General features: G+C 35.4%; 1 protein-coding gene across 4 annotated transcripts in view; it reads left to right on the top strand.

Annotated features, from left to right (window-relative positions):
• The window catches only part of LOC121867966 (protein GDAP2 homolog), a 123258-nt gene that overhangs the window by 88416 nt on the left and 19316 nt on the right, over positions 1-15526 (top strand). For all 4 annotated transcript variants that reach the window (XM_042368142.1, XM_042368141.1, XM_042368139.1 and 1 more), the window contains 2 exons: positions 11443-11623; positions 14504-14657. In XM_042368142.1, coding sequence (XP_042224076.1) covers positions 11443-11623; positions 14504-14657 — 335 coding nt within the window. The remainder of the gene's footprint in view (positions 1-11442; positions 11624-14503; positions 14658-15526) is intronic.

The raw sequence follows: 15526 nt of genomic DNA, 5'->3' as shown, positions 1-15526 counted from the left end.
ATAAATGGGGTAGTTTGCGTGTAGGTAATGGGATAAATGGGGTAGTTTGCGTGTAGGTAATGGGATAAATGGGGCAGTTCGCGTGTAGGTTATGGGATAAATGGGGTAGTTTGCGTGTAGGTAATGGGATAAATGGGGTGGTAATTTAATCGTAACTAATGGGATACGATGGGTTAATTTGCATATAGCTAATTGGGGAAGTGGATGGTTTCATTTTAATGGGAGGAAATAGGATAATTTTCATCATAGTGGGTAATGGGGGAAGCTTGACATTAGTTAATAAGGGCGAATGAGGAAATATAATTGCAGTTAGTGAAAGATATAGGGGTAATGCAACACGAAATGGCATTAATAGGGGAAAAATTGGGAAACGAGACTGATATACGTAATAGGGAGGACGAAATTGATTAGACTTGATAGGATTTAATGGAGAAATTTTATCAGCTTAGCCAGACGCCATGATCGAGATTGCAAATATGGCGAAAAACAATGATTCGGGTTACAAATATGGCGAAATACAATGATTCGGGTTACAAATATGGCGAAATACAATGATTCGGGTTACAAATATGGCAAAATGCAATGATTCGGATTACAAATATGGCAAAATGCAATGATTCGGGTTACAAATATGGCGAAATACAATGAATCGGGTAACAATTATGGCAAAATGCAATGATTAGGGTTACAAATATGGCGAAATACGATGATTCGGGTTACAAATATGGCGAAATACAATGATTTACGTTACAAATATGGCGAAATACAATGATTCAGGTTTCAAATATGGCGAAATACAGTGATTCAGGTTCCAAATATGGCAATAAGGGGTGATATTTTTCATAAAGGCGAGAAATAATGGGAATAATTGTAATAGTAAATGGGGAAGATTTAATGAGTAGAATTCTAATAACATCACTACACATAATGGGTAAATAAATGGAAATACTTTTAGGTGAGAAATAATATAAAATAATGGGTACATTCTTACAAGAGGGAGAAGTTAATGGGAAGATAATGGAAGAAATTATACGATAACTCAGCCAGATTGAACGAGCAAGAGGGGTAATGGATTAGATGACGTCATAATGGGGGATGGTTGGGGGAGGGGTTTTGATAATGACTTAACCTTTATAATGAGGGAGATAATGGGGGGTGGGGTTTGATGTAGGGTGTATGGGGTCTGTTTTGTGATTAGAGTTGGGGAATGGGGAGGAGGGTAGTTGAGGAATGGGGGTTTAGTGTGGGTAGGGAATAGGATAGTGTGAAGTGAATGGGTTACTTTGGATGGGGGATGGGTTACTGTGGATGGGGGAAAGGTTAGTGTGGATGGGGGATGGGTTAGTGGAGAATATTCCATAACTTCGTAGAACCTTACATATTTCATTCATTACACACTAAGTAAAATGATATTCGAAATATGATCAAGATTGTATTCTCGTCTTCCTGAGAAATAAAAGTGAAGAATTATATTAAGTGTTTTTTAAAGCAGAAAAAATAGATTTCTATGACAAGAATGATGATGAGATGATTTTAAAGTTTATTTCTAGTGTTCTACAAATCGACCAAGAGAAGTTATATTGAACAGAGAAGAAATACAATAGTGTAAACAAGACGACGCTTTTAACAGTGAAATTTAGCGGTGAAAAAATCAACAACAACGTTCTAGCAGTGATAAACGTTCTAGCTAGTGAATAACGTTCAGCAGTGTACAAACGTTTTTAATAGTGAATAACTAAGAGAAAACGTTCAACCAGTGCAAGTGTAGCATAGAAAAACAACGTTATAGAACTGATTAATGGTCGAGCTAGTGAAAGACATTTAGTAGTGAATAACATTCTAGCTTGTGAATAAAGTCCTTAGTAGTGAGTGAATAAAGTCGTCAAAAGTGCTGCCAGTTTATACAGTGAATTAACATTGTATACAGTGTTAGTGGTGGTGAGCAGGTGGAGGTGTAATGAGGGCCGTGTGGTGGAGGTAGTAGTGGTAGTGGGTGGAGGTGAAGGTTACTGAGGAGGTGGGCGTGGCTGTGGCTGCCTCAATATGATGGACAGCGACGAAATCCAGCTCATCCTTCCCGGGTCAGCTGATCGCTCTCCTTCCGTTGGCGCACTTTCCCAAGGGGGTCTCACTACACCCGGTATTCTTTCATCAACTTTTAGTGTAGCATTGTCTTAGAAACTTAGTAGCTTTTGTATTATTATGTATTTTTTTGTAACGTAAATATGTTATTGAAGTTATTTGAAGGCTGTGATTATTAATTACTGTTGGTATAATGATGTATACAGTATAGTTCCAAAGGTCGCGCGCTTTCTCGAGACGGATTGTACACGGCCGATATGTTTTGTTTTTGTTCTGTGGTCTGTCGTAGTGCTTTTTAGTTTCATTTAGCACTATAGTAAACGCTTTTATTGACTGACTGACATATAACACTGGAAGAACTTTATGCATAAATCTCCTCTGTCCCTTCTCTCCCCTCTCTCCTGTGTTTCACCCCACAACAAATGCCTCTCCTCTCCTCACCCCACACCCCCACCCCGTCTCCCACACCCTCCACCCTCCCTTCATTGAGGTGTAGTGAATAGTGTCTACAAGGACCTATATACACGGCAGATGATCATTTTGTTGGTCACTGTTTTTTTTTTTGCCATTAACCATCTTTCATATTAACAGTGACCATTGTTATAAAAAGTAGACCCATTGTCAAGCTTTCTCAACGTGGTTATACACACACACGCTGTTGTTGTAGTCTGCCATAGTGTAATTATATATTATTTGTCGCATTAGTTGTACTTTATAACTGAAGCTATTTACTGTATAGGTTAAACACATCCCGGTCGATCCAGTTAATGTACAGTTCACAGTCCACTGGTGGTAAAAATCAAAACACGATCTGGTCCCTATAGACAGACGTGCATGATGCTAAGTAAACATGTTTATTCAGGTAACTAATCCAGAAAATAGGTTAATTTTCCATAACGTTCAGAGGGAGCTACAGTAATTAGTAGCCGTGTTTCACCTGAAGGCTCAGGCGTCTTACCACCGGGCAGGTTGGAGAGCACTATGATCGTCACATCTCAGTCATTACCCTGTGACCCACGATCAGCCTGTGCTGCCAGTACTGTGGATATTTCGTCTGTTGAGTAGAAATTCTTATCCCGCGATATCCATGATACACTCCCCGCTGCGTGTGAGGAATGTGAACAAAATTAAAACATACCGGTAGCTGATATTCGTATATTATAAAAAAAATCACTGATTTTATACTAATTTAATTTCCTTTATTTGTTGTAAATGATGTTTATTAGCTATCAATATTGTTTCAACAAATTTCTTAACTGTGTTACATAAAGAAAACTGGTTTCCCTTTTTCTGTCACGTCATAAAGCATATGTGTTGCCTAAGGGGTGTTTGGGTCAATTATCTGGGTAGCCGCCAACAGTCAGTCACTCAGTTTCGCGGGAGGTTCAGGGTAGTCTTGTGGCACCTACTCCGATCCTGGTGGTATATAGTGCTCCTTCATTATATATTTGCACCTGCTTCTGTTGTGGCCATGGCCTCTGAAGGTATTTGTATAACTTTAGTTGTTAGATTTTATGACATTGCGAGTGTTTGTGGCCTAACAACCCAATTTAAGGATTCGTCGGCATGTAGGCAGCACGGCTGGACCTTCAGCCGGTAGTGTGTCTGTGTTGATCTGGCATTGCGTGATTTTGTCAAATTTTACCCCAGATTAGAATTTGGCGTTAGACTTAGAAGTGTAAGTTGAGGTTCTGGCTAGTTTGTTGTTGTTGGTGAGGGACACGGGACATAAGGAGTTTTCTAATATATGATAAAACAATATTAGGCAACCACTCCAGTCCATGAATTCTGGCGCGAGTCCTAACTCCCCCCTCCCTCCCAGGCAGTGTTAAGTTGTTTATTGTTTAATCATCGGGTGAAAAATGCTGTGAGGCCTAGTGTTCATATGATCTTTTTTTTAACCTAAATTGTATTATTATCCGTTGTCCGTTATGTGTACCGGAAGGTGACTTTTTCTTATATATCGTTCACTCGGCTTAGGAAATCGTAACAAAAACTACCTGTGATTGATGAGTGACAGATGAATGCATGATTTAATCACTTCCTGCAGGTACGAATACAAAAATTGAGTGAACTATTTCCCTCGTTCTCCACACACTTCACGCCAGTACCAGCCAATGTTCACACTGACACGTAATTATACAAAGGTCACTCCACACACCACCACCTCTCTCTCCCTCTCAATATATTCGCCCTTTGATACCTTTCATATATGTAAAATCAGCCATTCATCAGAATAAACTTCAAACTTTAGACAGGAAAATATTAAATCATACTTTATAGTCTGCTTCTCTTGCACAACCCTTTTGACTCCCATCCCACACTCTGCCTTTATCATCATTTCAATACAGTAGACGTTTTATCTTGCTGAAGTTATTTTTATGGATATAATGCGGTTGCTCTGTTTTCGTAATGTTGTTTTCTGGAGGCGGGAAACTTGTCCGCTCATAAACTTCTAAATTGTGTTGGGGTTAAAGTACTGTATAACATCCCTTGTAGTTATTTTATATTGAATTTAGTTGATTAGGGTTATAGATATTTTAATTTGTGGTAAGAGTATTTATTATTTGCCTATAAGTGCTTGTTTATGACCTAGATTTATTTGAATTTTCTTTACACTGGTTGTTATTAAGTTGGAGTGTAAGTGACCATTGATATACAGTATCGTTCTTGTGCCTCGCTCAGCATGGAGATATTACACACAATCTAATTTAAGGTAAAGTAGAAATTTGGTTTTCCCTTGCGACATTTTGGTATAATTAGAAGTATATTATTCTGTACAAGTTGTTTTCAGGTGTTAATTTGTGAAGGGATCATTGATATGGTGTAAATGAAGTTCCGTTATTATTATTTTTCATGCAGTGGCAGGAGGGAGTTATGCAACTTGTGCTTCATTATAATCTGTTCTTTTATTTACTTCTCTCCCATCCAAGTTTTTTTTTAGTAGGGTTAAACAAACATGGATCTTTTTCAATCAAATTAAAGATAGTTGTATTAAAGTATATTGTATATCAGTTATTAAAACGTAGCTCAATTAAAAATAAATGGTAGAGAATGTAGCCTAAGCCAGGTAACTTAATATTGAAACACTTTAATTAATGTCCTTTGAAATAATTAAAGATATTTAATAAGACAATTATGCAGTGCCCGTAAGTTTTAAATCACCTTTACATACATTTTCTTAAAAAAAACAGACTATGTTTACTATATAAACACGCTAGTTTTCATTTTCCACCCAAAATATCGATTTATGTAAAAATACATAAGTTTTCGGCACTTGGGGTAAAAAAATTGATTTTGTTTAAATTTCATACATAGGCACTACTGTACTTTACATGCTGATTAAGGATCTGGGTTCACTTTTTAAAAATCGAGTAATTAATGACCATTGAAATAATTAAAGATATTTAATAAGTAAATTATTTTGTGCCGGTAAGTTTTAAATCACCTTTATATACATTTCTTAAAAAAAATAGACTAATATGTCATTTATAAATGGCAAGATCGTTAGTTAACAGCGAACATAACATGGCTGTGAGAGAAAAGGATGAATTAAGATGTGAATTAATTACAGGAAATGTCATTTACAGTTGTTGCTTTGTTGAAAATACGACTTAAGTTGTGCGTGATGCAGTGGCTTTAGTTTCAATAAAATTTATGTGATAAATCATATAATATTTGTAGATAAAAAGTGACTGAAACAAAGAGATAAGTATTGTAATTCGACTTTTGGGTTAGATTAATAACAAGAGAAATATTAGTGAAACTTGGAATGATGTTCCCATAGAGTGTATGACCTAGAGTAATAGAGTTAGAGAACCACAACTAAAATACTGCCTGACGCGTGTGAAAGCTAGTCGGGTTTGAATGAAGGGTTCACACACAATGTATTAAGCTTTAAGATGAGAATAACAAGGGAGTGAGTTAGGATTCACAAAAGGTTCTAGTGTCATTTGAATCCTCACAAAAACGATTCCCTTTGTACAAACCAACTCGAAACTGGCTTGAGTTAGCACATGGTGTAGACACTGTAGAGTGTAGACAATCACCTGTTTAATGCGATTTTTGTGATCTTACTCAAACAATTAGGTTAAGTGGGATGTAAGAATTTGATTGTACTAAACTCCGATAATCTAGGACATTGACTTTAAAATATTCACAACAAAAAATTCATTAATTCTTGAATTTTACAGTACTGTATAGTAAATACCGGGGTGTAATTACACATTAGGATACAGGTATATTATAGTTCTTTGTTTAGCCTGGAACAAATGGTTAATAGATAAATGCGAAACACAGGCAATCTTCAAAGGTCAACATAATCTAAACAAAATGATGCATGTACTGTAGTATACTGTATTTGTCAGTAATTAACCCAATTTCTTATTACTTACACTATTATTTCTATTAGGTTTCATTTATTTTTATTGCATAATTTGATTAATTTTTAAGGACATCAGGATAAATATGTGGCCTGTACTGTATATATCTTTTAAATTTGTTATTTTTTTTTTTAAATCCTTGGGTGTACAGTACAAGTATTTAATTTAGGCGACATATACTACATAAAGTACTACTGATATTGTTTGTTTTTAACTTTTTTCTTTTTTTAAGAATATACCATAAAATGTTTCAATATGGAATCTTCTTTTGCCCTTAAAAGATGCATTATATGTATACATTACAGTATTTACTTTTTAAAGAACATAACTAAACATAAGGCAAATTTTGTGTGTTTTTGCTCATTAATATATTTTGGGTTTTGATTATTTTATTAAAAAACAATCTTTTAATTTGGGGATGCAATAACCAAGCAGAAAGCACTTTCCTTCTCCTAATACTCACTGCTTCATACCCAGGGCAGTGATGACACTTGAGTGCAGTGCTGGCCACACTGTGGACCACTATAAATTTGGTGCTTTATGTTGTTTGTTACATTATGACCAACATTTTAGGTTTGAGATGCCAAGCAGGAATAAACTGAACTGCAGCCTATGGCATATAGCACGGTACAGTATATGATGAGTAACTTTATCAATGATTGGTGTAATATACAAATGTTGTCACACGAGAATTTGGTTTGTTTAGGATGATGGAAGTGTTTTGTTAATATCAAGATGATGAGACAGAACCATCTGAGGGTAATACAGTAAGTAGGACCAATTTTGGGGATACAAAGTTTGGTTTGACAATTGAGTACAGTAGTAATAGAAATTTGGCAAACAAAAGGAGCTTAAAAGAAAGGGCAACGTAACCTTTTTGACCTGACCTCATGTCTTGTAAGGTCACCCTGTGTACATAGCCTCTCTCAGTCCTTGTAATTCAGTTGCCTCTGAAGATGTCTTGAATAAAGACGAAAACTAAGGTGCTCCATTGTTCCCCTTTTCCTGTGAGATTTTATCAAGATTTATCTTATCCACGTTTCCATTTTGGATCTACTTGAAATATATATATACATATATATATATATATATATATATATATATATATATATATATAATATATATATATATATATAATATATATATATATATATATATATATATATATATATATATATATATATATATATATATATATATATATATATATATATATATATATACTGTGTGTGTGTGTGCAAGTAAATCACTGTGGTGCGCATGATCTAGGTATATGCTGATAAACCACAAGGAAAGAAGAAAACACAAAGTTCCCAAGCGCTGTATTATATTTTCAGGGGTGAGTACAGACTAGAGAGAGAAATATAAATCAAGGTGTATATACTGTATACAGAGATGGGTGAGACCAGGTCCACAATGGTCAGGTATTAGGTAATGACCCTACTAATCTTTAAATAGCACACAACGGTTGGTGGTCAGGTCAGATGGCCAGGTGACCAGGTGAGGCCGGGTCACCTGACCATCTGACCTGACCACCAAACTGTTGTGTGCTATTTGAAGATTAGTAGGGTCATTACCTAATACTCTGACCATTGTGGACCTGGTTCACCCCATCTCTGTATATATACACCTTGATTTATATTTCTCTAGTCTGTACTCACCCCCTGAAGATGTGAATTACACGAAAGCGCTTGGGAACCCCTGCAGGTTACCAGCATATATATATATATATATATATATATATATATATATATATATATATATATATACACATATATATATTCGGAGATTTAGCTGGGCTTCATTCAAGACGAAAGCTAAGGTACTGCTGTTTCCATTTTCCCCGTGTGATTTTATCAAGATTTATCTTATCCGTTTTCATTGTGGATTTACATGACATATATATATATATATATATATATATACACATATATATATATACACATATATATACAGTGACCCCTCCGTTAACGAACTCAATCCGTTCCAGAAGGTCGTTCGTTAACCGAAACCATTATTTAAATGGGTTTTTGGATAATTGGTTCCAGCTCACAGAAAATTTCCTAAATTCAACAAAAATGGTAGAAAAGTTCACTTACTTTGAGGTGTGTATGTAGAAGGCTCCTGGATGATGATGATGATGATGATGATGGGATTTAGAATGGGGGGGGATTTAGAATGGGGGTGGAGGAGAAGGAAGAAGAGAAGGCATTGGGGTGGAAGAGAAGTCACCCCATGGCGCCATTTCACCCATAAAATTTTAGCTCTCTGGTGTAATTCAAGATTAGTTTCTTTAAATCAACACTGCACTGCATTATATATTGTCAATATGTAAAATATATTTCAAAATGACCAATAATTTGCTTGGAAACACAGAAAAAAAGCGTTTAGTTGAAGAGAGTCTCAAGCAAGATGTTACTCCAGTGAAAAACAGAGAGAATAACTCCTGTTTGCTGTGTTAAGAGGCTGATGTCAGCGTGACAAACTAGCCACTTTACCTTTCACTATGTCTAATAATTGTTAAAATGACTAAAAAAATTGAATATTTAACTTTAAAATTATTGAATAGGCAAACTTCCTTTTGGATATTTACTAAAATAGTAAGGAATTTAAGCCCTAGAACCGATTGATGTATTGGCGGACTGATACTAAAGCTGGTTGCCCGGTCAGTGCAAGCGAAAACATGTTGAGGTCGGTTCATAAGAACTTCGTTAACCGAATTTTTTTTCGCTAACCGAATTGAAGATCCTTATGGAAGGCAGTTCATTAATCGAAATTACGTTAACCGAAGTGTTCGTTAAACGAGGGGTCACTGTATATATATATATATATATATATATATATATATATATATATATATATATATATATATATATATATATATATATATATATATATACAGTATATACAGTATATATATTGTATATCATTACACCACTTATCAACTCGGCAGTTGGTTTGTTGTTTGTTACTTTGTTATGAATGCCATTGTCCAGTTTTAGTGGAGGAAGAGCTTGGAAGATTATGTTCAGTATTAAATCATATATCTCAATGCTTATGCATTTTTCTTTTAACAATACAGGTGTGATTTTGAGGAACCCGTATTTTTATTTGTAATGCTGTTTAACTTGTTCAATACTGAAGAAAATATCCTTTAAAAGTACCAGTCCACTGAACTCTTGGTTTTTTAAGTTACAGGGCTTACTAAAGAACAACTGGATTGCCTAGACAAGCAAGTTTAAAACATACATATGATTATTTTTATTCTGTATACAAAACTTTTTATTTAATATGTGCATGCTGAGTGATGTGAATGTAGTAGCTGCAGTCTCCTTGCATGGCAGCGTGTATTGTTGGTCGTATAGATGGTAGACATATGGTAGCTACTGTACTTTACGACATCAGAATTAGGAATGAAATACATTACCTCTTGTGACGCTAAAGAGTGTGCAAGTATCACTTTCTTCAAACTTTCTCAACATATTATTTTCAGGTTTACATTTCTTCTTGTCTGTGGATGTACAAATGTTTTATTATGATCAACTGTACTTACGCAGCATTACAGATCATAGTGACAGGCTATCTTAGCTGTACCATTCCGTCACAGATACTGTATTGTAGTTGTACTCGTTGCTTTAATATTTACCTTTTGGTGGTCACTTTACATTAAAGAAAAAATATCTTTAGTTACTTTTTTCTATATTTATTAATACATATTAAGGTAAAGTTGACTTATGGTGTCATCACTTGTGCTCATTCTCTCACAAAACCAAAAGTTTGAATGTTAAGCATTTAATGTCACCATCAACTGCTAAAATATGCTTTCCAGTACAGTATTGTATTAAAAATTATAAGAAATATCATAACTATTGAGAAGAAAAAAATACTTATTATAATTATTAAGTATTATTTACTTGATATTTTGTGAAAATTCTTAGTGTGCGATAAACGATAGACTCAGACTGATGTGGTAGATTTTGATGTTATTGTCTCAGTTGTTTATGGTTAGATAAAACTACTCAAGTAAATACTGTACTGTCCTGTATATGGTTGCTTAAAAATGCATTCGAAGTTTACAGTTATTAACCATAATTTATCGTCTATTTTGGAGATGTAGATTAAGGAATTTGATTACCTAAGATGCATAAATGGAATGGATTATCGCAAACTATTGAAAAAGATTCTGACTGCAAGCAGTAGAATTTTATTTTATTTTACTTGCTTTGTACAGTAATTCCTTGGAGAAGTTTAAAGTACTGTACAGTATGGTACAGTATAGGTACATGATAGTCATTACTATGAACCTGAACAATGTGAAACTTAACCATGGTTGTTGCAATGGTGTTGTATTATCTACATCAGTGATAAGTTTCTTAAGCAACTGTACTGTACTTAAAGATTTTTTATTTATTTAAAAATAAAATGCCTTTTAGTTCAGGCTTAATACAGTACAACTCTTTCTTGGCTTATATTTTTATAAACGGAATCTTAAGTTTTATAATCAAATGCTTCCCCTTTGAATTAGAATTTTTGTGCTCATGCCTTGAAAAAAGGCATAGCCATTGTTATTAAACTGCCATTGCATGTTTGAATCCTTATTTAGTTTTTGTTGTTTTATGAAATAAGAAACCCTTCATTGCTTCATTTGATTTCTTCCTTTTTTATGTTATAATAACGTGCATGATCATCCATGATTTTTTTTCCTTTAAATATACTTCATGTACAGTATTTGATATTTCCTTATATTCCAGTTTCATTAGATATTTTTATCCCCTGTTCATTATGTACAGTATTCATGATGTTCCTGTTTGATTATCCTTGTAATATTTATTACCTTCAGTACAGAACATGTATATCATACATTCATTATAGATCAGGGCAAAATGTTGATTTACTATACTGTATGGAAGTAGAAAAGAGTGAGTGTTCCTGCTTTTGTTTAATAAGCTGGACTAAGCCTTGTGCTTCATTTTCTCAGATGTGGATGACTCGGCAGACTTGGCTACACAGTTCCAATCATCCGTGAGCATTGGAGATCATGCTTTCTCCCAGATGGAGGAAGACATAGACAAGCAGCGTCTTCTAGGTGGTCAGCCATCATATGCCACAGCTGATCCAGAGACTGCCTCTATGACCTCTGACCTCCAGCACAAGCAGAGGTGAGCTAGGTTAAGGTCTTCAGTAGAGTATTATATAAATCTTTAATTACAGTTAATGAATACAATCACCCTACACCATGGTGTTTAGAGAAGCACTACACGAGAGGGTGTTAAAACCTAGTTAGCTCAACTAATTGCCAAGGCAGAAAAGCATCAGGATGATGCTGTCACCTGTACAGTAGTCTTCTCACTTTATGCATGCAACTGAGGCCTGGGGTCAATTTGTAGCATGGCAGCTGATTGGTTAGTGGACAAACACACAAAAAGTCACTACAATTCTTCAGTATTTCATCAGTGATATTTTTCTTCTGATATTTCAAGGGATAATAACTTTTATTTGTTGATCCCTGATAATTTTCACACTTGGGGAAGCAAAAATTAACATCCAACTCTCACACACCCCCCCCAGTTTGGGAACCACTGCTTTAGAGTCACCTTAAAGTTCACCAAGGAAGGTGAAACCATTAAAAATTCTTATAATTCTGTCATTATTGGATGATTATCATACTCAGTTCTGAGTGATAGTGAAGAGAGAGAGAGAGAGAGAGAGAGAGAGTATTTATACATGATACTATACTTGGTTTTCTTAAGGTTGTCTCTGGACTTTTTTTATTGTCCTGTCTTTGATGACAATAACCCTGGAGCTTAACATCACCTGTCAATTTGGTGACCAGTTAAGTTATAAAAGACTGTGCACTATCAGCTTTACTCATTAGAGTTCTTTATATGTCATTAATAACAATGATTCATTCACAGTTGTAAAAGTTTTTCAACCATATCTTTTCCTTCATTTTAATGAAACTAATTGAGCACACATCCAAAATGCCAAAGGAGAATTTTCCAGATGCACCTTATCCATCCCATTATGCTGTAAATAGAGTAAACTTGCTAGACATAAAAACAATTTTAGTTTTGCCAGGAAATACTGCAATTGGATGTCTTTGTATTTGCCTAATGTACCATTTTTCAATAGAAACCCTTAATTCTTAGCCCAGCCATTTGTTTTCTATTATTGCAAAGGAGGGAGGGCAGACTTTAAACTAAACATACTGAAGTTTTGTTGAAACACGACGTAATTAATGTTTTTCTGTACATTGGTGGTAAGCTTACCGTTCAATTAATTAGTGATACCATTATTTTTAATTATTTCATCATTATTATTCTCTCTTTTCTTATAAAAATGGTTTATTTGAAATAATTTATTAGCTCAAGGAGGAGGCTATTGCCCCATTGCCCCTCCTTTTGGTATGCCTATGATGTTATCTACATTTCAAAACTGTGTACTCTTTTAGTTGCCTCATTCAGCAACTGGAACAATTTTAGGGATCTCTTCTGTGAGCTGCACTCCCAAAAACAAAAGAAAGCAATTATTAATTTACAAAAATGGAGCTTTGATTGTACAGTTTTATGTCATACTTCAATGTACAAGTTGTACCATACTGCAATGCATAGTTCTATGACATACTGTATTACAATGTAGTTACACCAAGTCCCTTTGCCCCATAAAATACATTGCTTATACATAAATTCAATGGGATTTTTATAGAAAATATATATTATAACACTGCTTAAAACGTTGAAACCGTCCTCGACTGGCCGTAAAGTTCTCATCCCTCAATCCTTCACCCTCTATGGCCTTTAAGTTGAAATACAAGGATTTTGCTTTATGCTGGATAACCAGAAGGCTCACAGGGGCGCTGCGTTGATTCTGGTCCTCTATCCACATAGCCGGCGTCTTCTCTATCTTCTTAATCATGGAACTTCGAGCACGACTTGTCTTTGTTGCACTTATAGAAGTACCACTTCCAGCACTAGCCTTAATCTTGTCCGTGCTGGTCCAGATAGTATGCATTGTTGTGGGGATTAGGCCTAATGCTACACCAATGTCCACAGCACGTTCACCTTTCTCAAAACGGTTTAAAACCTCCATTTTCATAGCAAGGCTAATGGTCTTGTGTTGCTTCTTCACAACACTTGATGGGCGCTTGGGAGCCACTTGAAATGGTTACAGTACAGTATTTATAGCAAAAACACTAAAGCACGCATGTATGCTGTGGAAGCTTAACAAAGACTGAAGAGAAAATGCCTGGGGGACGCTGTGACAACGTTATAACAAATCGGTTGGGTCGTAAAACAACATTGTCGGAATCATGGGTATCTAAAGAGTAGCAACGTTATGACGAAACAACGTTATCTGGGACAACGTTAAGCGAGGACTGGGTTTATATGGCCTGATGTGTATTATGAGGCAACTTAGAAGATACACTCACACAATTAATGGCTCGAGACTCAAAGATATTCAAACTTTATTAAACCTGGCCTCAACTAAGTCCATCATAAGGGTCTTTAAAAGTAACAGTCACCACTTAAACCAGAAGTCAACAAGTTATGACATCATTAGTGTGCATTTCCCTCACCTGCCAGATGGCTTAGCTTTATTGGATTCCAGGCATCATTCATTTAGTCCCAACCATGATTTCCTCAATACAGATGTTCTCTCAGGCAGCAGATTCTCCTGCACATGGGAAAGGACACAGATCTAGGTTCTGTACCCTATTATTGAGCAGTAGTCTAACTTAAGGCATATCCACACAGTACTCAATATTTTATATTATTTATGAGAGTTCCACTCTTTTTCACTTGATGCAAATCATAAGAAACTGAAACACATCTAGAGCATTACTGCTTTGGTAGTTCCTTTCTGTTTAAGTAGAATATATTGTACACTACAAGCATGTGCATATTCTCCCACTTCATGTGAGCTGCAGTGTGCATGAACCTTGTAAGTACCAAAGTAAAAAAAAAAAAAAGAAGCTTTATTACACCAAAACAAAGCAATTACAGTATATTTAAGCTAAATTTCTTTTATCATTGCCACAGGTATGAGCGTCTGTTGCGGCGGGCCAAAAACGAGGACCTGAGTGAAGTGTCTGGGATTGGTTGTCTGTACAAGTGTGGTGTGGACAAATTTGGACGGCCTGTGGTCATATTCATTGGCAAATGGTTTAAATTCAATGAAATAAATTTGGATAAGGTACGTTACTTGCATTAGTTCAAATATTACCTGGTGTGTAAAATATTTCAGTAAACATAATAAAGGGAAGTAGAAAGGATGTATAAATACTTAGAAATAAATGGAAAAATTAAATACTGTTCGGGCATTCCCTGATTTATGATCATACATTTTACAATTACAGTATCTACGTTAATGTTAATATCCTTTTAACACCCTCTCACGATTTACTTTAGGCAAAATCCTGTTAACAATAATTATTGTAAGGCTAAATTCACTGACGTGGAATGTAAAAACTGAGGACACGCATCTTTCCCTTCACTTGTCAAAACCAAGATGGCCAATATGCACAGAACCTGTTTTTCCATCCTCCGTGCTGCCTCACAGCTACCATGCGAACTACAGTCTCGAGCTTTGTTTCAATGTGATGCATCTGCCCTCTCATAAATAACATTATTACAGGTTGTACCTCTCTAGTCCGGCATTCTGTGGTCCGGAACGATTTTAGTTTGCCCAATAGCCAACATCCCTGATGTAACTCAAATGTAATTTTAGTTACCGTACCATCACTTCACTTTGGAAGCAGAATTATGGTAGCATTAAAGATAAATGAAATAGTATTTTAACCGTATTACTTTTTCTTATTTATTTATTTCCTATCTTGTGTTTTTATGCTTTATGTAGGGTGTTTCGAGGGTGAATTTCCATGGTCCGGAAATTTCCATGGTCCGGCACCGGTCAGGTCCCGAGGTTGCTGGACTAGAAAGGTACAACTTGTATTAATTATTGTATAACCTTGTCATTGCTGTGATACTCTGCCATTATCGATGAGTGGAAAACATTATTGTTCAGATTTTGCTCTGTTTTTGTGACTGTGAAGTGTTCAGTGT

The sequence above is a fragment of the Homarus americanus genome, unplaced genomic scaffold (genome assembly GCF_018991925.1).
Source record: "Homarus americanus isolate GMGI-L3 unplaced genomic scaffold, GMGI_Hamer_2.0 scaffold37032, whole genome shotgun sequence".
Classification (NCBI taxonomy): Eukaryota; Metazoa; Arthropoda; class Malacostraca; order Decapoda; family Nephropidae; genus Homarus; species Homarus americanus.
This window is presented reverse-complemented; position numbering and strand designations above follow the sequence as displayed.